The sequence below is a fragment of the Micropterus salmoides genome, unplaced genomic scaffold (assembly GCF_014851395.1).
Source record: "Micropterus salmoides isolate LMB-PRFRI ecotype aquatic unplaced genomic scaffold, ASM1485139v1 Ms_hic_scaffold_18, whole genome shotgun sequence".
NCBI lineage: Eukaryota > Metazoa > Chordata > Actinopteri > Centrarchiformes > Centrarchidae > Micropterus > Micropterus salmoides.
The window spans coordinates 15,768,728-15,793,453 of record NW_024040928.1 but is presented as its reverse complement, the minus strand read 5'-3'; the positions used below and the strand labels follow the sequence as shown (position 1 = coordinate 15,793,453).

At 40.7% G+C, this 24,726-nt stretch overlaps 1 protein-coding gene across 1 annotated transcript; it reads right to left on the bottom strand.

Moving 5' to 3' along the window:
- Positions 1-2,549: 2,549 nt before the first annotated feature.
- Positions 2,550-16,315, bottom strand: LOC119908444 (adenylate cyclase type 8-like). The gene is made up of 20 exons (XM_038726137.1): positions 16,132-16,315; positions 14,082-14,825; positions 12,436-12,585; positions 12,098-12,228; positions 11,737-11,848; positions 11,505-11,632; positions 10,980-11,138; positions 10,314-10,548; positions 9,951-10,121; positions 9,728-9,828; positions 7,023-7,224; positions 6,487-6,585; positions 6,128-6,288; positions 5,934-6,015; positions 5,570-5,728; positions 4,872-5,018; positions 4,387-4,479; positions 4,134-4,248; positions 3,808-4,010; positions 2,550-3,101 (listed from the first exon to the last, which is right to left on the bottom strand). The coding sequence occupies exons 1-20, from the start codon at positions 16,309-16,311 to the stop codon at positions 2,892-2,894; spliced, it is 3,582 nt and encodes a 1,193-aa protein (XP_038582065.1). The 5' UTR covers positions 16,312-16,315; the 3' UTR covers positions 2,550-2,891.
- Between the last annotated feature and the right edge of the window lie 8,411 nt (positions 16,316-24,726).

Sequence of the window (24,726 nt, the reverse complement as noted above, 5' to 3'; positions counted from 1 at the left end):
ACAAGAAGAGGGGTGACATGGAAGAGGGTTTTGGCATTAAATTGGTTCGACAGTTTAAACACTCAGCTCTTGTTGAGCTTAACTAAACTTAAACTTAACTAAAGTGATGGAAGTGAATGTAATAGTGTACTGAGGCAAAACTGAACTGGCTGCAGTGGAATTTGTCACATTCAGAGTTAGACAAAAAAATCTCAGAAATCCAGAGCAACACTGACAGTGACATGAAGGCAGACAAGAAATACCACAGAAATCAATATGAAACAAGCAACCATTGATTCATAAATAATGGACTTCTGTTTGCTCAGCTATGTTGATATAGGGAAAAACACCAACCAAAGTCCCACTAAAACAGATATTTTCAATAGCGTGGATAGCAGTAGCTTAGTAGAAATTATGCACCAGCTCACAATAGCCTACATACTGTACTGAAAAATTGTGAAAATGATGCAAGAGTAAAAAACACTGGTCAGTATTATATAGGTCAGTATATGTTTTTTTTTTGAGGTAGTAGGTTTGGCTTATAGGTCTGAGGACTTGCTGGGGTCTTATCCCAGCCAAAAAAACACATTTGTTAGTTTTATATACATTGAACTGAAAACAGTGCTTATAGGAGTGTGTGGATATGGCAATAAAAAACAGAAACAGAAAGCAGTAACAGAGGCCAGTAGGACAGTTCTGTCCTTTATAACACCTACACCTAATATTTCTTTTTTTGGTGACAGGGAAGCTGAGGAGGACACAGTCATGAGGAAACAGGAACAAAGGATCTGGTAGGATTTGGATCCTATAGCTAACAGCTGATCTGTTTGTGCAGCTAATTTAGTTATGACAAAGTGTGAAAACGCAAACAACAACACTGTAAACCAGTAGGAACAATATGGCTGTACTGTGCAATCCTCTTAAGGTTGCCACCCGTCCCTTAAAATACGGAATTGTCCTTTATTTGAGAACTAAATAGTGGGTCCCTTTTTGAATCAATGCGGGACAGGGTTTTTCCCATATTTTCGAGTTGTCTTCAATGCATCATCCCACGTGCATTCTGTGAAGACTTGTCCTTTTCTACCCCTGATTGGGTAATACTTGCTGCCATTGTTGATTTGATTAATACCGTCAGGTTCAGGACCAATCGTAGTTGCATAAGGGCGGGTGTCTTGGCAGGGAGTCGGGTTGAAACAACAGCAGCGGCAGCGCGAGAAGCCCCCTGCGTCCCCTCTGAAATGACAGCGGATGCAAAAGTAGCCTACCGACGATGGGAGTAGGAGAAATCAAATAGGCTACTTGTCTTGAAAGTGTCAGTGGAAATGAGTATCAAGCCAAAATGCACAGTTTGACGGCCAGTTATGTGTGGTGCACGGTGGTCTGTGTGTGTGTGACAGCATGCCGAGGCAGTATGAGAAGCTGCCTAGGCCAATACTTTGCTTGCACATACATATATTCTCATGCACACACATACATACTCACTTTGTGCATATATATACACATGTTCACCTTGCACACATACATACATACTTACAAATGACAGTATGTATGTATGTATGTCCAAGCGAGTATGTATGTGTGTATTTGCAAGCGTGTATGTATGTGCAAGCGGAGTATTCAATTTTGGCCTAGACGGTTTCTCATAAGGCAGTGTAATGATTTAATAAAACATACTTATTTTCTGATTGATTACGCTGAATTTCATATGCTGCCTGTTTGTTAAGAAATATTGTTATAGTGTTAATGAATCATAAGCCTACATTAAGGTATGATTTGTTTTTTAAGGTTGAGGTATACAGTCAAACACATAAGCATTAATTTAATAAGAGATAGAAGAGAGATATAGGCTATTTAATACACATTTAATTATCAAAATATAGTGCCTATATGAAGAATATAAACAACTAGCCTATGTGTTATCCTTAACCAATCTATAGAATTGCATCCTTCAACACTATAGAATTATCAATAAATATGTAAAATGTAAAAAATACATAAATATACATATTTACTGACCAAATAGTGTTAAATTAAATTTAGAAATGGATGGTATTACTTCAAACAATGACAAATATTTTAGCTAAAATCTGTGTTCACACCACCCTTTACATTTACTCAAGTTCATTTGCAATTTCTCATCCTGTCCATCAACAGCCACATGATAAGCATCGCAGCATCCACTGGTTATGTGGAAACGATATTTTCCAGAATGACCAATAAAGTGACAGCAAGAACAGGTGCTCTGTGGAGCTCTTGATCACTCTCAACTTTGAGCAGTCCTGTTCATAGTTTTACTGTAAGTGCTGCACGAGTAGTGTACTTCTGACAAGAAAACATTTATAAAAGGAAGTAGGCCTGACATGCTACAATACTGCACACAAGGGCTACTACTTCTAATCCACTGATGTTCATGATGTTTAAGGAAAATACTTTGCAAAAGTCTTTTCAATTGAATCGTATGAAAGCATTTGTTTTAGTCTATTACCTAACCTACAGTTATTAGTTATTAGTTATGGATGTGTTGATTTATTAAGTTAAGAAAATACAGTTCTTCTTAACGCCATTTTTTTTTTGTGGTCTCAAATTGTTGGCCTGTATTTATTATTTTCATAGCTGTGTATTCAGCTATGACAATGTGACCACTAGTCTGTTGCACTGAGTGCATCTGTTCACACTGATTTCAATAGCAGATAACTTATTATAATATCCATTGGTATCAATCTTGATACTTTCCTGAAAACATGTTTTAAATTATGATATACCACCACTGGCACACCATCGGGCCTGTGGTTGCCGGGCCCCTGAGGGGTGTGGACCCCGCTGTGGCAGGCGTCCCTTATTTTTCTGTATTGAAGGTGGCAACTCTACTTCCTCTACCTGCAGTCATCTGACCTTAATAGGTCCCCTCAGCACTACAAGGTGCAGGGATCCAAACCGAATCCCATGCTGGCCTCTCTCATCTTTTCCTTGTGTCTGGCCTGGACGAGACTGAACACCACTCCTGCTAGCGTCAGGCGTCCTCCTGTCTGCCCCCCCGAGTGGCCATCTGTTCCAACGTTGGCCCTCTTACAGCGCATGGTGCTGATGAAATAGGTGCGGACTTTCCCCTGACGCTCGCTCACCTACAATGACAGCAGAGGTCGCAAAGTGTTGAAATTCTTTCTTAGTGACCCTCAAGATTTTTTACATATTTCATGCATCAATGACTCCTTCCTGAAGAGAAATGCAACTCTCTGTCTGTTGTTTCTTTTCACCAGTAGATGTCCCCCTTGATTTAGTTGTCCTAGTAACCCTAGTAGGGTTTTTTCTACACTCGTCCTGTTTAGTAATTGCTTTCTCTTGTGTCTGGACCTTTTCAAAGTGGTCCACTCCTAATCCCCTATAGCTACTCTGACTGATTAGTCCTTTTCTCTTGATGTTAAGCACAGCTATACTGTTATTGTGTTTAGGTGACAGTCTTTTTTCATGGCATGTACTTTTGAGCTTATTTCTACATGTGAACTCTGAGCAATCACAACATTTCCAATAAACACTTTGCATGTAAAGAGGAGCATATATGAAGACATGCGTTTTCTGAACCTCTGCCCGAGAGTCTGGCCATTTTCATTGACAACAGTTTCACTAAAGCTTTGTCTCTAATGTCTCTGCACATGCCTTACCGTCATTTAAGAACTTCACTGAACCTGACCAAATCTGACTGAACTTTGTGCCTATCCACAGTATTTTGGAAGGTGGTCACCCAAAAGGTTCTCCATCGCACTATACTTATGTTTAAGGGTAAATGACAGTATAACGGCAACAGGACATCTCTATCCTTCAGCCACTCACCCCCTTGACAAAGATTTCTCCACGTAGCTCCAAGATGAAACCCCATTCTGACAGGACCCTGCGCGTGGCCTCGGGCACCTGGATGCGTCCGCTTACCCCTGTGCTGTCCATGCGGCTGGCCAGGTTCACTGTTGACCCCCAGATGTCATACTGTGGCTTGGTGGCACCGATCACCCCTGCTACCACCGGTCCATGGGCGATACCTGTTTCAGTGCGACACAGACAATTAGCTCACTTAAGACATATAATGAATTAGTAATACGTTTTTTTCTCTCCTTCAACCATCCACTGTGTGAGCGTCTATGTGTAAGAGGTCAGCCACTTACCGACACGCAGCTGAAAGTTTTTGGCAGAGAGCCTGTTAATCTCTTTCAAGGTCTCTTGCATTGCCAACGCAAACAAAACAAGCTCACTCAGGTGATTCCATTCATCCATAGATGCCTGAGAGAGAGAGAGAGAGAGAGAGAGAGAGAGAGAGAGAGAGAGAGAGAGAGAGAGATATGGATTGTTACATATGGGGGGGGGGGCAAATGTAGACAAAACACAAAATAGCAGAATGTGTGCAAGAGGCTCTCCCACCTGTTTGTCTGGAGCTAAGCCGGAGGCAGCCATGTAGCAGCTCCCAATGGTCTTTATCTTCTCCACATAGCAGAAGTACGACTCCTCCAACAACTTTTTAAAAGAACCATTAACAGATAAAGAGGGAAAATTACAGTATCCATCTCACATGTTGTAGCAATCACATTTTTCAATGGCACGTCCAGGATTAAACTCCACTGTCCCTGCCTTATTTATTTCATACCAGCTAAGATGGCAGGTGAAACCCAAATACCACTTAAATATACAACAGATTAATGTACTAAAAACATATATTTGAAAGATTATATAAGATTACCATAAACTTACTATATATCCACACTAAACAACTTTGCACGTTACCCTTCAAAAGCAGTACCATACTTATATGTATACATACTGTATATCACTTTATTTACATAGTGAAGTGTCAAAAAAATCAGAATCTACTGAAGAGGGCATACTTTAGTTTCCAGTCCCATACTTACCTCATCGAAGCCAGCAATGATCTCATTCAGAAGTCGGAGGCAGTCCACTCCCTCATGTTTGATCTCTTTCTGCTCAAAGTACTCACTGAAGCCGGCGATGGAGGCAAACATGACACCGACTTCATCATAGGACTGGGAGTAAAGCTCCTGAAATGAAAATGGTGTCATGCACTTTTCATCCTAACAGGGTGTTCTTAAAAACCTCTTTGTTTGACTGGTGTATAGACTGATTTATTCAGTATGACGTTTAGCCATCAAGTTAAGAGGTCAGCTGTTATTCCCAATGTAAAGCCGCATGGATAAATTACAATAAACTGTACAAATGTGTGAAGGCATTTAGGAAAGAACGCTTAAAAAGTCCAGCCAAACTAATGAAAATTAGATTGGTGAATTCCCCTCCCATATAATGTTATTGCCAAACATTTCACCTAAATTGTCTGTATAATATACAATTAAGTAATTTATTTCAATATTCAAGAAACTCAAAAACACTGTTTAAACCACAGCAACACCAACTATATTCTTATATTTATAACTGTCCAATCAGAATTTAAAATATATAATCCTCAAATACACCTGGATTATTCTCCCCATATTTATGTGCTCCCCTGATAAAAGCAATGAAGGAAAAATCATTTGAGAAACCGGCATTGCAGGGAGAGGCTGATACAGTCCAGTTGAGGTCATGTTTTCCGCACCTCATCATTCTTGCTCCGGTCCAGAAAATGTCGCGCCACATGCAAAGGCAGGATGTTGTGCAACAGACACTTGTTGTGTTCCCGCAGTTCCCTCATGTCCTCCACTTCCTGTTGGGCCTGCAGACGCCACAGGAAGTCCAGTCTGGCAGTGGCCTCCCACTAGAAAGTAAATGATAGATAAAACTATCAGAGGTCACCTCCCTGTGTGCGACACACTCGTTTAGCCCATCCACTCAGTCAACAGATTTGCTCACAATAATGCAGATTAGAAAAATGAGAAAACCAACATCAAATTAAAAAAACTATAAGCAAACTAAACTAAACGTACTGTACATAAAAAAAATGTCAGTGAGTTTAACAGTACCTGCCGTCCATTGTAAAAGACAGCAACAATAAACATGGCCATGAGAAGGATGGACACTCCTTTTCTCCTGACATAGTGAGACCTGTGCAGAAGTTCATGATGAGAGGTGGAATAGTGAGGTGTAAATTATGGTAAATTAAAGTGATGTGACTAAAGACATGTTCAGTACAATAGGAAACACACAAAAAAAAAACCTGTGCAGCATATCGTGGCGTGCGAGTGTGAGGAAGGCCAGGTGGATGAGGTAGGAGTAGACAGCCACCGCCAGCAGCAACACCGCCAGCTTCAGCAGAGAGTTCAGACGCAGGAAAACGGCACAAGTCACCATGGCAATCACTCCACTCAACGCAAAGATCTGACGGGGCGGAGGGAGTGAAGAAGAGGTTTGAGATGCTAAAGAAGAATGTTTTTTGATCACTTTCTTGAAGTAAAAAACAATAATTGGGTGAGATAACTTTTAAACAAGAAAATGTGATTTTTATTCTGTTATTTTATACCAGTCTAATTGTTTGTGATGACAGATATTGTTTGTTTAAACTGCTGTTGTCCGTACCTCGGGGTAAGTGCAGACAGTGAGTGGACGTGAGGCTGTGTTTGTTCTGTCCCTTACATCTGCCTCTGCGGTGTCTGTGTCTGTGAGAATGCACCATACCTGGACACAAAATACATAAAACCTTTGATAACTAACAAAAGCCAGGAAGACAGAGAATCACAATATAACAAATTCACATTTCATGTTTAGACATATTAAAGATGTGAGCTGTTTTTTGTATATTTTGGTTATTTTGGATTCAAGTGCCAATCAGTGCCTGAGAGTGTAGTTTGCTTGTCATCTGAAGGCCACTTTATAAGTTAGCAGGGAGTTTGCTCTCTTTCATGCATATACATTTATACATCTATTATGCAAATAACAGGAAGAGATATGAGAAGAATTTACTAACGTTCATGTAATTTGCAAGGTTCAGTGTTAGGTTGTAAATATATAGAGCAGGCACAAATAGTATAGCAGTACAAAAGGAAAGTTGTGGCAGGGAAAATCTACTTTATTCAACATTTTCATGTAGATAACTGTTTAGTGTAGACTCTCACCATGTCAGTAGAGACCAAGCCAAAGTTGATGACGATGGCTGCGATGGTGAAGACGTTGCGGGCACTGTTGTTTTCGTGGATCCAGCAGCACAGTTGCTGCAGCGCCGCAGGAGTCCACTTGAACTCTTCAGCCAAGGCCAATAGCAGCAGCACCACGTAGGCGAGCAGAAAGACTGAAAACTGGAGGATGGCTGGGAACAGCCTGCCGAGGAAGAACAAGGGAGAAGGTTAAGAGGAAGAGGAAGGAAGTGAGTAGGGAAGATGTTAAAGAGGTGTTATTATGCTTATTTTCAGGTTCAAAATCTTTATTAGGGGTTGTACCAGAACAGGTTTACATTCAAAAAACACCATATCTTTCTCATACTGCACATTGCTGCAGCTCCTCTTTTCACCCTATGTGTTGTACGCGCCGCTCTTGAGCTACAGAGTGATGCATCTTACTTGTATAAAATCTTTGTTGGGAGTTGCACATGCCCAGTTCCCAGTTAAGGACTACTAACCAATCAGAAGCAGAGAAGGGCGGGTCGTAAGAAACAAGGTAGTGTGATCCAAATCAAAGCCGCTTCAGACTGAGACCGTAACCTAGCAGATGATATAAGTTACTCACAAGTCCACAACATTATTGTTCCACATCTTACCATCAGGACTAAACGTTGAACTGTTGCCGGTGTTCTGACGATCTATGCTGCCTTGCTGAAAAATGCTACCATAGCGCAAATCGATAGACTCGACTTGGCCCTGCTCGGTTTTCCATTGCTGCAGATAATACCAATAGTACCGAAAGATAGTATGTAGCTTGTTGTCATAGCGATGCCACCATAGGACGCCACACACAACTGCCGCAACGTAATGTTCAATGCGACACACACACCAGCGATCCACACAACTTTCTCTTTTTTAAGTTAAAACGTTTCAACATTCCTCAGAATGTAAAGACAGATAAGCGGTATGAAAACCTTCCAGCCGTTGTTGCTGCAGTGGTCCGTGTGACGGCGGGAGCAGAGGGCTCCGTGAGCGGGCGGCTGGCCGGCCTCACGCGCTCCTCCTGCGGGTTAGCACAGGCTTCCCCCAAAGCCACTTGCGGAGCTCCTCAACTCCGAAAATATTCAAGCACATTGTTGTTCCGCCATCACTTCTCGTATTGTCAATATTCGAAATCTACACAGCTGATTTCTCACCTCAAAACTTCTCAGAAGTGGATTTAGTGATGAAATTCCATACGAAAACTGTAAAATATAAAACAACTTTCTGTTGCTGGCCTCTGTCTGGTGCAGGCAATGATGATGCAGTGAATAGTGAATATTCTCTCTGACCAATCAGCAGTCTGCTGTGTTTTCACGTTACATTTTAGTATCCCTCAGCTCGCTTGGAACCTGGACAAAGGTGAGGTGATAGGAAGAAAAGTACCTGGAAGCAGGTACAGGTACAACATTTCTACAATGGAAAACCAAACAAAGAGCCAAAGGGCCTCCGCTCAGACCAGCTTGGTTTGAGGGCGTGCCTGACCCCGCTAGCCGCTTGGCAAGCTTTATGACGCGTTTTCATTGTGACGTCACAAGTAAAGGAAGCGAAGGGCTGGACTACAAACGAGCTGTTTTCAAGCGGTTCAGAGCAGAGTTTTCTGTGGGAGATGGCAAGGCAAGTTTATTTGTATAACACATTTCAACAACAAGGTAATTCAAAGTACTTTACATAAAAAATAAAAGCAACAGGGAAATATAAAAATAAAACAAACAACTTTGCAAACCTGTTACATGCACAAAAAAGATGTATAACTCAAAAAAGGAGAGGGAAAAAGCCAAAAAGCATAATACCACCTCTTTAATACATGTTGGAATGAAAAAACAAGAGGAAGTGTGTGAAATATGCTCTGATAAAAGTATGATGTTAAGGGGATGTGGGATGAACTGCAAATAACATGTCATTATTGATACTACATCCAGATAGCACCAAAGTAACAAAAAAATTAATCCTACACATAGTGGCTTTAAAATCTAAAAAAAAGCTACCTTTGATATTGTGATGAACCCTCCCACTCTGCCTGCCTGTTTGTCTTGCTCTAGTGCCTGTTTTGCAGATGCTGGTAGGAGGAGCTAGGAGGGTCGCCGGCACATACCTGCCCATATTGGTTGGGCTTCCTAGATGGCATAAAAGGACTGCTCTCTCTGAGGGCCTACTGCATCAACACCAGCCTACTTCCCTCGTTTAGTTTACTGCACCAGCCAACATGCATTACACTATATTTTCCCTCATCAATACACTTCTGACATGCCTGATGTTTCTCTTACTTAACACACCCCACTAGTTAGTTCATATATTTCATTAGTTTGAGTTAAAGAAAACTATTTTCTTTAAACGGTATTTTCTGTGGTAGGCGGTAACAATATTGTTCAGTATCTTTAAATGCAAACTTTTTAAAAGACTTTTTAATAAATGTATTATATCTTAAAACTACTATTAAACTACAGAGAATATGACAAATCATGTTCTCTAAGCTCATTTTACCTTGTTGTTGTTGATATACAGGGAACATGTCAATGACAGACTAGGTAATATTAAGGTAAAGAAAATCACTAACCTTGAACATATCAATTTCAAACTTAAAATAAAAGAGCATAAAGAAACAATTTAAATCTGATAAACTCACAAAGATGTAATTAACTAGTGCTGTGAGCTTCGACTTGGCAATGCGGGTGTCTTCCTACCTGGGCGCAGAAATGACAGTCAGGGCAGACATGAGAAAGAAGAGCATGATGAAAGAGCAGACCAGGTTGGAGTTGAACATTTCATCCCTCATCTGTGAGAACTGGGCCAACCAAAAGAGATCAAAGGAAGATCACAGTCATCATTGTTAACTTGTATTTACTCAAGTCCTCCTATCAAACCCAGTCTGAACCAGCATTTATTCCATCTAGCATTTACTTCTACCTTGTCCTCGATGTGTGTGTCTTTGAACACCAGGGTCAGTGGAGTGATGTGCTCCCTGTGCATACGCTCACTGCTTCGGACCTCAATGGCATGTTTGATGCGTTTGTTAATCTCTTTGGAGGTGGACTGCCATATGTTGGGAAGCGAGCCGTTCGTAAAGGAGGCCAGGATCTGCAAGAAAAGAATATGATAGTGTGAGAGGAATTAGTTCAGTGCAGCTGAACTTTGTCTTTTAGGGTTTAAGAACCTCAGATTTGCCTTGTGCCATTAGTATTAGTACTGAAATTGTTTACTACTTGGGGCCAACAATAGAATACTTTTAAAGATAACACCTTCCCTCTTTTTTGGTATCTCTCCACCTACACTGTTTGTGTCAATGGCGATCCCAAAGGGCATCTCTGGGTTCCAGGTTCGATTGGTTTTCTGGACTTTGGGGGGCTGACTATGGTCAACTTTGTTCCTTTCCTCCTGAGGGCAGATGAGGAAAGTGTCGATGTTGTGTTTGAGCAGAAACTCGTTCCTGTCACGGCCATGACCATCTTCTATCTTATAGGTCCCTTCCAGACTGTCCAGAGTCGCCCTTGAGATGTGGATGCGTCTGGATGAGAGAGAAAATTATTGGTGATGTACAAAGAAATGCTCTCCCAACATAATGATAAGAAAGTACTTATTTGCTAAGCTTTTTATATATACAAGGAAGCCCAAGACTAGACAAGCCTGCAGTCTGTCAAGTGTCATCTAATGCAGAAGATGAATATTTGGATATGTACATGTTCAACAATTTTCAAAATCTCTAACATTGTATTAAATGAAAAAGCAAATGTTTGTCTAATTGAGGGTCTGCAACTTTGTGAGGCAATTTAATTTCATTTTAGACCATTTTTGAAGTTTGACATTGCAACAAAACAGAACAGTAGCGATAGAGGAATAACAGTGGGATATGGATGACATAACCCAGGCAGAGATCACATCTGTTACATCAAAGGGCTACTCTTTCATGTAACACATTAGCTAGTGTCAGTCACTCACCCTGGTACGCCCCCAGCCTCCAGCATGTTGGCAATGCCCACATCCCAGGACCAGACGTCAAACTGCCATTTTTGCAGGCCTAGCACCCCGCACAGGACAGAGCCAGAGTGGATCCCGATCCTCATGTCCATGTCAAAGTTAAGTTGCTTCCGTATGCACCTGGTGCCAGTGGGTAGCAAAGTAACCATATTAGTGTTGACAGCTATTATTATCAATCATATTTTCCATTGAGCTTTCACATTTCTAGTCAGAATTCAGGAGCCCAACAGTGTATTTCTTTCTGCACATAAACGTACATGACAAAGAAAACTTTCTACTAGTTTTTTCTTACAGCTGAGCTAAGTTTTATTGGCTACAGACTTTTTCTGAATATGATTTGGCCCAGACACAGAGTTGTATATGTTTGAAATTTTTTTTATCATTCTTGATGCCCTCTCTTGAAATGCAAAAGTAATGAAATTAAATTAATCATTATTCTTGAGGGGAATGATAACCCCTCATGAACTCCAGCGAGCTATGACTGACCGTATAGTGTTGATCATAGCCAGGCCCATCTCAACACAATGACGGGCATGGGCGCGCTGTGGCTCAGGGACCCCCGACACACAGTAATAACAGTCTCCCAGTATCTTTATCCGCAGGCAGTGGTGCTCCTGTAATGAGGAAGAGACAAGACACCATGGAAAAGAGAAAATAAATTGTTGATAGAATAGTCAAATATATGTTATCATAAAAGAAAAAGAGCTGTAATTCTCACGTCTGCCAGTCGGTCAAAGCGTCCAAAGAGCTCGTTGAGGATTCGAACCAGATCCTGGGCTGCCAGGTTCATGGACAACAGAGTGAAGCCCTTGATGTCTGCAAAAAGGATGCTGCAAAGAGGAGAGAGAGAGTTGTAAAAGAAGGGGTATGCTAACAGCATATAAATTTAACCTGATGAAATGTTTAGTTCCAGTAAACACATGGAAGACATGAATGTGAACTGTTTGTAATTTGATATTAAATCATTTACAACATTGAAATAAGAGCCATTCATGAGAAACTTACTTCCTAAAATCTTCATATATTAGCCTCTTAAAAACTAACATACCAACATTATGAGTGTGTGCATGTGTGTGTACCTGACATCTTTGTACTGGTGGATATAGATCTTATGAAACTCCTGAGGATTGAGTTCATCTTCTAAAGAGCTCATGTCAGCGATCATCTCCAAGGCAACAAAGCGAGGCAGGATTGACAGCACCAGACGCTCCTGTGTGGCAAAATCATAAACTCCATTTGACATTGTGTGGTGTAACCAGCTTAATGCTTTTTTACACACAAGCCAGAGCCTTTTTATGTCCTTTAACTGATAAATATTAGAAAAGATTGTACCAAGGTTCAGAGAAAAGTGATAACAGTGGTCGTAATCCAATATGTCCCTGTCTGACCTAAAGCACGATGACAGCAGTCACTGTACCTGTCTCTGGTTCTCTTGCTCTAGTTTGAGGCGACCCTCGATGCAACGTCGTGTCTCCAGGAAAACCTGTCTCTGGGCGTGGTCTGTCAGGTAGTGGATGAACAATCCAGCTGTGTTCATACCAAGGTACAGCAGGCCTTTGGCAAACACCTGGATCCAAGAGAGAGTTTGCATTTATACAATTAATATTAACCATGAAAAACCAATGTAAGTGGGGTTGTAGATGGGAGTAATAATTGGTAAAATACAAATAAAGTTGTTGCCAATAATGGATATACAATGTAGGCATAGACAGTGGTTGATGAAGTACGAATACCTCACTGTAAAATTCCTCTGTTAGAAGTAAAATTACTGCATTGAAAATGTTACTTAAGTAAAAGTAAAAAATAAGTAAAAAGAATTTATGGCCAAAAGTAAAAGTACTCATGTAAGTTTTTACACAAAAAAATACATAATGATCAAAATAACTATCAATTAACTAATGTAGGCCTACAAACTGTATAAACAGCTGAGCTATGTTTTGTGTGTCATAATCTTACTTTGTAAATAACTATTAACTAAAGCTGTCAGAAAAATGTTGTGAAGTAAAAAGTACAATACTTCCCTCTGAGATGTAGTGGGGTAGAAGTAGAAAGTGCCATTAAAAGAAAATACTTGTAATGTACAAATACCTCTAATTTGCACTTAAGTGCAGTACTTGAGTAAATGTACTTACTGTCCACCCCTGGGTGTTAAGTACGGAAGCCCTAAGCGGCCATCGATTCTTATCTTTATTTTACTCCGTTTTCCCATGATAATGGGATATTTATCTTGTGATCTCGAGATAAAGACTGTTGTTTTCTCATGATAACGAGATCATTTTCTCGTGATAACGGGATAATTTTCTCGTGAGCTCGAGATAACAAAACAGTAGTTGAACACAGGGGTTGGCAAGAACGTTTCATAATGGTAATTTCAAAGTAGCTTTTATGTCATTGATTAGCTCAGTGAGAAAAGTACATGACTTGTAATCTTAAGATTGCGAGTTCACTCCTCATAGAGAGCCGATTTAAAAACAAAATCTATTTCACATTCCTCTTCGACAAAGTTGCTATGAAAATGACTGATTCACATGCTCACAACTAATCACCTGCTGGAGTGTAGGCATCCCCGTGATTGGTCCACATTCATCAACCTATGGACTTTTCATTTCCCCATCATTCGGCAGAGGAAATTCATCTGCTTCTCATTCTGGGGAATCCATTTAACTACACATTTCCTGAGGCTATTTCAGAACCTTTGAAATAGCCGTGGGGAAATGTGTGATTGGATTCCCCTGAATCTCTTGATAACAGCTTTGTTGAAGGGAATGATTAAAAAACACACAAAAGAAGAATAAAAAAACTTTGCAAAGAGCAGGAGTCAAACCTGCAATACTTGGGATGCAAGTGCTGCGCTCTACTAACTGATGTAAACACTAATTGACACGAACATTATCATAAAGAAACGCCCCTGCTGACCCCTGTATTCAGCTATGGTTCATTATCTCGAGATCACAAGAAAATTATTATTAAATGGACATTTTGGTTTGGTACTGATAAATTTTTTTAAAAAGTCAGACATTTTAATATTTCTCAAAAAACTGTTTAGTCAGTTGATTTTCTCACCTTTCTCAAATGTACGACATCATTGTAGTGGCACACTATCTCCATCAGAAGGTGCAGTACTGAGGTAAGGGAACCTGTGCACATGGCCCACAGCAGAGGTAAGGGCAGCAGCGTGTATGTGGCGAACAATGTGAACAAAACATACCATGATGGGTCTTTTTCCAGTCCGTACACCAGTCCCCCCAGCACCTGTGTGGTCTGCGACAGCCAGCTTGCTAGGCCAGCGTAGTGAAGCCACCGTGGGGACATGGAGTTTTTGCAGGTTAACACCATGATGCACAGTGCTATGGCTAACATCATGAAAACACCTGTCAGACACCCACGCAGAGTGTCTGTGGCCGCCTCAGGGGCCTGTGCCAGGTACAGAACCAATGCGTGTAGCTTGGCAACGGCATCGATTACATTGGCGACGACCAGGGAGTTGCGTCTTTGGTGGGAGTAGTGTTCCTGGTAGAGTTTCTCCAGATCACCAGACTTGAAGGTGTGCCTCAGGGAAGGTATGTAGACTCCACGAACTGTGTGGCCCCAGTGCACGAAGAAGTCGGCATCGCTGGCGTAGTCATTCACAGAGCCCCTCATACCGTTGTATGTGCTGGTGGAACCGCAGGACTGGGAAGGGTGCACTCTGAATGTGGAGGACCGGCGTTTCGTGACCCCGCGTGAGGCCTTGTCGCGGATTTGTTTGTTGATCTCCTCCATGTAGGTGTCTGTCACAAAGATTTTTCTTGCTGGCTCCACACCCACCTGTCAAACACAGACAGAAAATCAGGCGTATTCACTGCGACATCGCACACCTTTCTTTGAAGTTCACACCTAATGGTCTAGAAATGGCTTTATGGTGGAAAACAAATTAAATTTTTGGCAACCACGCCAATACAACTGAAGTGAATAGAATTTAATTTGTGGTTCTCAAAGTATTATTTTTTTGCATATACATTTTTATGTCAAAAATATTTTTGTCAAAATTTTAAGCACCACAAATGAAATTCTATAGGCCTACCTCCATTGTATTTTATGATACCAGAACCAAAACCAGTACCCTTAAGCTGATGATACACAGAGCAACTTTTAGAGCAATCGTGCAGGGCAACGTTGCCGTCAATAGTAATGAGTAAAGATTACTACCGTACCGTTTAAAGTGATACAGATACCAATAGAGTCCTTCATTAGATACCTTGGATAAAATCCCACCTGTTGAAGCCATAGTAAGTGATTGGTAGCCTATTATTTTTATTGTTATGGACAAGCAAGGTTATCTATTTTATTTTTTCTTGTTTCAAATAACTGTTACATAAAGGTATTGGGCAAACCTCCTCCTCCAAAAATGACAGTAACAATTATAAAACGAGAAATGAGTCTGTTTAGACCAGTCACTTAACTACACTGAAGACTTTAAAGAAGCAGACAGAGGAAAAGAGAGGCTGCACGTCCAGCCGAGCAGACCAACTACACCTGAAGTAGCCGCAGCTGCAGCCGGACGCTCCGTGGGTAAAATCAGCTGATCGCTGCTGCGCCACAAAAGCGTTTAATTGATGTGATGGAACGCAGTGATTGATCAGTGACAAATGATGTGAATAGCAAGTAAAACTGTACAGAGAAGTGTTAAATGATACCAGAAGATGAAACCAACGGAAAGCCAAGCTTCTGCCGATAAACTTAAAACGGCAACGAAAACATGCCTGAGACCGCAGCCGAAGGTGAGCGGCTATTAAAATCACAGATGGACTCGGCGCGTGCAGGCCTTTTTTTTAATACAGTCTGTGGTGCAGGCACATAAGGATACAAATGCATGCTCTTCTCTTTCTTTTGGTGTGTTGCTTGCGTGTTTGGCTGCAAGCAAAACCATACAAACAACCATTATTTGCTGCGATCTGACTACAAAAATTATGAATGAAGTACTGGTTCAATTGGAGTTCGATTCCACTCGATACTGGGCTGTTTCAGTCGATACCATAAAGGTATTGATACCCATTCCTAAAAAGAGTAGGTACAAACAGCCCTTGCATCAGCATGCAACAAATCTACTGATGACTGTGGGATAATCAGTCACCTGGGCGTTGAGCTCCTGCTGGATAATGATGTGTTTTACAGCATTCTGCCACAGTATCTTTTTCCGCCGCAGCCCAGGGGACAGGGTCGCGGTCAGGCTGGTCGGCTCACGCAGCTCCATAAGGGAGGCCTGTGTCGTCTCAGCAAAGGTCACCATGGCGATGACCTTAGCTGACCTCATCTGTTGGTCTGAGATCAGGAGAAGGCAGCAAGCTGGAGAAGAGAGGTATTGTGTTATGCAGTTAGTGATGAGTCAGACTTGCTTCAGGCCACAACATGCTTTTCTCACACTATCAACATAATGAGCATTAATTCTTAAAGGGGCACTCCACCAATTTTATACATAAAGTTCAGTAAACTATCCATGGGTGGTAAGACTCCTGTGCCTGTGAAAACAACTTTACACAGACTGGAGGTGTGGAGTTTAAGGATGTGGGTGTATACTAGGTGGAGAAGTTGGGGGTCAAGTTGCATTATGGGAAATGTAGGATCCAGGATTTCTAGGGCTTCGAGCTAGGGACTAAAAGGCAGAATATCCCGAGCTCTGATGACTCGATTTTGTTAATTCCTTATTTACTATGTCTCTGGTTAGTCCCCCAACTTTATGGAAGTCCAATAACAAATTGCCGCAGTGTCCCTTAAAGCGTGTTTGGATTTATTTAACAAGTTTTGTAACAGATCTTCATTTTTAAAAACAAAACAAACAAAAAAAGAGCAAAGCCACATGAACATGCAACAAACTGAGCTAAATATCATAATTTCTGGTGTCATCCTACAGAGCCCCTAAGGGGACATGGGCAAAAAAAATCTTGTGCATACCAGAAAGTATCTGGTGCTCACGAGTTACTTTATTTTTTTCCCCATGTCCAATTAGGGGCTCTGTATCATCCTCAGTGTAAAGTAGGCCTAGTTAAATTCAGTTCACTTTGCATTTTATTATTTATTATTACCTTTTTTGAACTTTAACCCTTGAACTTTAATACATTACAGTATGTTACAGTACATTGCAGAATTGTAATTTCATTGGAATATAAGATATACAAGCTTTTAACATATTGCTGTTTGTTTCCTTTTTGATTATTGCTGATTTAAGATAACCGCTTATCCACCTTCTTATTTACCACTGCATCATCTCTACAACTTCCATACTGTTCCTATCTACTCTATTATATGCTTAACCAGGAGAGCCTTTGCCATTTTGTGAGCTTGAATAAACAGCAATTGATTTTATAGCCTTTGTGGCTCCTTATATGATCTACTACTTAGGCCACACAGCACATTGTCCGACCAGATAAAAATATATATTTCATATATATATATATTTCAAATCATATAAAAGGATCTTTAATATTCAAACCCTTTTTAATATGATGTTGTATGCGGACAGAACTTATGGTGGTTAACGTTATGGTGCACACATTCTGCATGGTGAAAAGAGCCACCTGGAAGGCTTCACGTGTTGACACAGTGTGTGCCAGAAGGAAAACAAATAATCTGGTGGCCAGATTTAGACCTGAGCTGTTTAATGCCCAGAGTTAAACTCCTCCAGGTCCATCTGGCTCTAAATGCTGCTGTCCCACCCACTCACAGTCCACTGCCACCAGTCTCATTCTCACTGTGCATCCTCACTTCACATACTGGATATGATAAAGCACTTATTATTAGAAAAGCTGCCTTTTTAACATCATGGCAGCGGAAAATAGTGTGAATATTTTCAGCTGTAATAATTTGAAAATAAAGAGATATTTATTATATTTTAATACATTAGCTATTTGAATTTAGGCTCCCAGTACAGTATAGTCTACACCTATTCTCGGAAAACAAGAGTTATGTAGAAGCAGAGTAAGGATTTCTGGCACAACTTCACTTACTGTGCTTAGGGTGCGTGAAGAAGAGAAAAAGCCCGAAGAGGTAAAACTCCAGCAACACTTGTAGTATACCAGTACACTTTAATGTCAGACCAACGTCTTTCGGCTTCTGGCCTTCATCTGGGTCATCCTGAAACGCATTGGTCTGACAAACAAGAGTTGTGTACAGTTCCAAAACTGACCTGTTTTGTTTTACATATTGTGTATCCGCTCTCCATGTCCAGAATTTGTTGTAGGATATATTTGGCCAGCCCGTCATAATCCACTTTTTCCATCGCACGGGATTTGTATGTGGATGTGAAAATTAAGGCAGAATCCATGAAAGGGAAAATTAAGTAGTCCCCACTGTGATGAAGAGTCTAAAACTGATGAAGAGATGGGGATCAAGGTCCAGCCAAGATGTGTGGCGGAGTCTTTCTGACAGGATTGTAGGTCACCAGCTGGACTGTTTTGAAATGAAGTCAACAATTGCCATGAAGCAAAGCCTCAGGAGTGAGGATTGCAAAGAGGATTAGTTAGTCAGCAGCCACTCTCACTGGCCTGCAAAGCTGAGATCATTGGCACCAAGACAACGCCAAGATAAATGCAGTGCGCTCAACCTTTTGCCAAGTCGGCCGGATCTTTTACAAGCAGGGTTGACACTTAAATTAAACAGTATTACGATCAGTGCTTTTTCATAATGCTCTCTCTTTGATACACTCTTTCTTTTTCATTTACTCAACTCCCATTCTACCGTCACCATAGATAAAGCTTCCTGCCTCTATATTGCCTTCATGCTCTTGGTTATGTCAGTGTGTGCAATTAGAGACATAATGGTAAATAGTTACCGAACAGCCTACAAAACCAGACAAATCCCTTCCCACCTGGTAACAGCACCCTGAGGTGATTCAACAGCAACTAGACCCAAATAAAACTGCCTTCACTAAGCATTTAAATTAAGGTGTTTCTACGAAGGCATAACAGGCTATCTGACCAATGTTTTGAAGAAGAAAATAGTTCGGTTCCTTGCTGAAAAATAACAGTCCAATGGGGAAATCATTCAGGCTTTAAAATAAGTCTATTACCTGCTTCTTGAAAACAGAAAGCTGTGTTAGGATTGCCAGACGTGTCTCTATGTTTCAGCCATACAAAGAGGTTCATAAACTAGGCCTTCTGTCTGTTACATCTCTGTAATACATACACACTCAAACTAATACAATTTCTAAAACAACAAAAATTTTTTTTATCTTCCTCTTCCCCGTGAGCAAAATGTGTCGAGGCTGGACTGACAAGGCTATCAAGGCTGTTAACTGGTTCCCCGTGTTTAGGTTCAGTGAAGTGGAATAACTCCTCTAACGACACAAAAAAAAAGGCCAGGGAACCGGGGTTTGAACCCATGACCTTTTGCTGTGAGGCGACAGTGCTAACCACCGCACCACCGTGCCGCCCTAAATAAATAATAATAATAATAATAATAAAAAAAAAATAAAAATAAGGGTGGCTAATCTTATGCGCAGCAAGGACTAATCTGTACTGTACTAGTGCCATTTTTGTATATATAGTTTTATTTTATTAGCAGTGTGTGTCGCTGAGTTGATGGTGTATTCTAATGTGGTTTTTACAAGTTATTCTTCACCAAATGAGTTCACATGATTCACCTGTTACAGTTAAAAATGTAACTGTTAATTGTAAACTTTTAAACCCAATCATAATCACACATCAGGACAAATTGTACTGTATATTAACAAGGTAAAGAAACAAGAGAAGAATTGTCAGGGATAATCAGACACAGATTGGCAAGACACAGACCAACAAAAGAAAAATAGCAGCATGAACAACAGGTGTGTTGAAACCGACAAATATACCTAAATTTTGATGATGAAGAGCACTAGGCTGATAGCATCAGCAGGCCTGCAGTCTCTGTGGTTGTAAGCTGGTTAAAGTTTTTGAGACCTGCTTTGCTAATTGTGTCCGGGCAACGTACAAAGCCCCTAAGGCTGATCTAATAAGTATCCATCTGTCCCACAGTAACCCTGTAGTTCAGACCTTTCTTGCTGATTACCGTGCATCTAAAAATAAATGCCAGGTCTAAGGCAATTAGTTTTACTATAATTGCCACCACATCAGCATTGTTCTGACACTTGGCAAGCATACAATAAAGCACCTTTGAATATGTTTAACATGTCACTGTCAGAGTAAATGAGAAGACCATTTTAAAACAACATTGTCTTTGTGTTCATTATGAGCAATTGAAGTTAATGTTTGTGATTCAATCTGTAATTTTATTTACTAACTATTTGGAGTGCCTGTGAACTTGTGCCCGCCTGCGGGATGAGTCTGCTAAGTGAAAAACCCCAGAAGCTAATTAGCATTAAGGCAAACCTATTTGGCTATCCGCTAATCAGCAGATTCTCAAATGCACTCAAGCCCAACCAGAAGCAGAACGGACCTTCTGGCCTACATACCTTCCGAACATTTCACTTATGCCGGACACAGACATCTATTTGGGTCTGGCAGCGTGTATCACAAACCTGCAGTGTAATCCTGTGTATATTGACAGTTGACAATGAATGCATAGTTGCTATTTTTGGCAGTCTCACAAAGCTCCTGAAAGTGGAGACGTGTACAGGTCAGTTAGGGTCGAAGTGCTGAAACACTTAGATATTGACAATTTCTCATTTCCCACCAGGCAAAATCTTAAATATGTTGCATCAAAAAGATTCGCAAATCAACAAACAAACATGAATGGATTATGAGACCTAACACCTAAAAGGCCCCTTCTCCACCAATCAGCCCCAGGCAGCCTTCAAAAAGGGAGAGCCCACATATGGCATGGTGATAGCAAGTAGTACTAGGCCAAATGTGCTCTCTTTGAAGGTGTAAAGTTAATAACATTCATATTGCCATATTCCACACAGAACATAGTTTTTATTATTCTTTTATATTTTGTATATATTGTCAATTTTAATATGTTTTATAGTTATATAGGTTTACGTTTAGTCACCAAAGCAAATTGGTATGTATGTATGTATGTATGTATGTATGTGTAAACCTGGCAATGAAGCTGATTCTGAAATCACACAGAGGCCCTGGCTTGGTTCTCCCAGACTGTTGGGCCCCTGGGCCTGTCCCCAATTGGCCCCTTTAGTAATCTATTAATGCCAGCATCCTTAAATACTTCAGCCAGCTTGCACTCAAGTACAATAACTTCTAGCAGTATATCTTGATTTGACAACCACCCAAACCCTTTTGCTTTGAGCTTTAGCTTAGGCATCATTAGCTCAAAATAACTAAGGTGGTGTTATTCAAAAAGGTCACAATCAACAACCATAATAAGGGCTGAACAGATGAAGAGATGCCAGCAGCAAAAGGCATAGGAGGACAAAAATACTGTCACATAAAAGACTCAGGGATCTGATGGCTTAGTGAGGTTAACAGACCCTGGGAATTAAAGGCCTAAGTGTAGTGTCCGTTGTAGTCTGTCCCTGTCCTTTTTGGTGGCAGATCCAAACCAGACCGTGATAGAGGTGCAGAGAACAGACTGGATGATGGCTGTGTAGAACTGGATCAGCAGGTCCTTAGGCAGGTTGAGCTTCCTGAGCTGACGCAGGAAGTATGTCCTCTGCTGGGCCTTCTTGATAATGGTGTCAGTGTTGGGCTCCCACTTCAGGTCCTGGGATGTAGTGGATCCCAGAAACCTGAAGGATTCCACAGCAGACACAGGGCTGTTGAGTATGGTGATGGGGGGCAGAGTGGGGGGGCTCCTCCTGAAGTCCACGGTCATCTCCACAGTTTTGAGCGTGTTAAGCTCCAGGTTGTTCTGGAGCGTTGTCAGCGAACTTCAGGAGTTTGACAGATGGGTCTCCTGAGGTGCAGTCGTTGGTGTAGAGGGAGAAGAGCAGTGGGGAGAGCACATACCCCTGGGTGGCGCCAGTGCTGATAGTCCGGGTGCTGGATGTGATGTTTCCCAGCCTTACTTGCTGACTCCTGTCAGTCAGGAAGTCTGTGATCCGCTGACAGGTGGAGGCTGGCACAGTGAGCTGGATGAGTTTGGTGCTGAGGATGTCCGGGATGATGGTGTTGTACATGTCAGATAATATGACATGTACACCAATTATGATATTTTCTCCTGAAAATAGGTTTCGATACTTAGATTGCAATAAAATTGTCTTGAGGCATGATTATAATCTTAGAAAAATGTCCCCGACTCACTGCTGCCACCAACTGGTAGAAAAAAAGACCTCTTGCAAAAGCAGGATGTCCTTTCCACAGATCCAGGCTGCAGAGTACTCATTTTATCATGTTTTGTTATGTATCTTAGCCTGATAGTCAGACTGAACTTCCTTTTTACTTCACTAATCATTCTTGCATAGCAGAACAAATCAGAGATGTGGGCAGCAATTTATAGGTCTGAATGGATAAATCTGTTACAGTTCAGGGATAAAATAAATGAAAATTGAATTGCAGACTTTAAATAGGTGTGAATCACTGAAGTCAAGCCAGCCTCCACTTCGAAAACGACAGTCAAGCAAGCCCTCGCGCTGTTTTGCGATGCGTGTTTTTTCTAGGCATTAGGGTAACATCGTGTCGCAGCCAATTTCAAAATAAAAGTGAGCTTCAGCTGAACATAATGCAATTGATGTGGCAGAAGCGATTGAATAAATAAATAAATGCTTAAGACACCAGTATCTACAGAAAATATTACAGTCTCACAGAAAGTTTACTACATTCAGCCAAGATTTGAACTCGTAAAAAGAAAACGTCCCGTTTCCACTGACTCATTTCACTTCACAATGACAGCAGACCACCTCAGGGAGATCCTCTGTCAATATCAGAGCAATCTGATGTAGGTTTTTAAAGTTACAGCCCTTGAAAGTGTGCAATATTTTCGCTATTCGCCAAGATTCAAATTGACGTAAAAAAGAAACTTCCTGTTTCAACTTTTAACAACTCTAGTTTAGTACCCTTTCACAGGGGCCGATGTGAAGCCAACCTGCGCTTTTTGTTCAAAATGTGGTCTCACATTTGATTCACATACAGCAGTGGACGGCAAGAGGCAGCCCATGGGCCAAATTAAAGCTATCAGTGCAAGACTCCATCAAGATGAGAGGAGGTGGACTCTGTGTTTTTACATCAATTACTCTTGGTGCTCAAACGCAGTCAAGATGGATGTATACGTGTATGTAGGCTATTTATGTAGCCTATATAAATAGCCTAATTGTAGCCTATATATAGATTTATTTTAATTAATATATTACCATATTTTAATATAGGCAGGTGTATCATGAATGAACTACAAATTTCGTTTTGTTATGCAGCCTAGTGCTGTAAAATGACTAATAAACAACCTTGTACCTTTTCTCTAAACCTATGAAAGTGTCTCAGTCAAAATGTAATTCAATGTTTGTAACGTTAATATATTATTGTCGCATATATTGACATCCTTGGAGGTAAACAGATGAAATAACCTTTAATTAAAAAAACAGTGGACCTATAATGTAACACGGTAGTAAGAGCAGGGAACCTGTAGGCTATGCCTACAGAAGCTTAAAAACGAACAACAGAACAACCCGCTGACCAAGATGAAAGACAGAAAGGGGTAAAAACCATATAAGGCCTACACAGTCGACTACTAGTAGGCCTATAAAAGAGGTATTGGCTTCTGATCCTCAAACTTGAGACCTCTATTAAAATGAATGAATTATCAGAATGATTCTTTTTTGGCTGTCCACCTCCACAGTTTGTCCAGTTAGAACAATTATGATGTTGGTAATCTGTCCAATCCAATGACACTGTCACAGTCTTTGTTCTTGTGACTTGTTTATTGTAGAAATGGAAATCTAGTATGAGCAGAGGTGTGTGTGTGTGTAACAGTAAACAGAGACTGGGACTATGTTGTTTTCTTCATTTGTTGAAAAAGGTCTTATGTTGTGAGAGTACCCTGACAATCATCTTTGAAATTTTAACCTTGTCCTTTGTAGATCCAATGTGAAATGTGTGAAAGGTGGTTCCATGAGCAGTGCCTTGCTATGGACACCAGAGACCTGAAGAAAGCGAGAAAGTCAAAGTGGAATTGCTCTGTGTGCCTGTAATACATCGCATCCCACCAATAAAGCTTGTATGGACAAGGAAGTAATGGGAATAAAGAAATGATCCAAGATACACACATATGCACATTCTGAACAATTGCATATTTTTTTGTAATATATACACATAGCCTACTTTTATTTTATAAAGATGTTTAATATTTTGTCTATACACATACTGTGTATATATATCTGGAAAATAATGTGCAGTGTCTGTGTGTTTATATGTGTATACATTTAGAAAATGGACATGAGACTGCATTGATATTGGCTGACTGTTATTCTCTGGTGGTCAGGGTCTCCCTTTGGTGGTCGGCTGTCACTGTAAAGTCAGTGGAAACAGGAAGTTTCCTTTTTACGTCAATTTGAATCTTGGCGAATAGTGAAAATATTAGACACTTTCAAGGGCTGTAACTTTAAAAACCTACATCAGATTGCTCTGATATTGACAGAGTGTCTCCCTTTGGTGGTCTGCTGTCACTGTGAAGTGAAATAAGTCAGTGGAAACAGGACGTTTTCTTTTAACATCCATCTGAAATCAGCAAATTCAGTGAAAATAGACATTTTCAAGGGCTGTAATATTAAAACCAAACATCAGATTGCTCTGATATTGATAGAGGGTCTCCCTGGGTGGTCTGCTGTCACTTTGAAGTGAAATGAGTT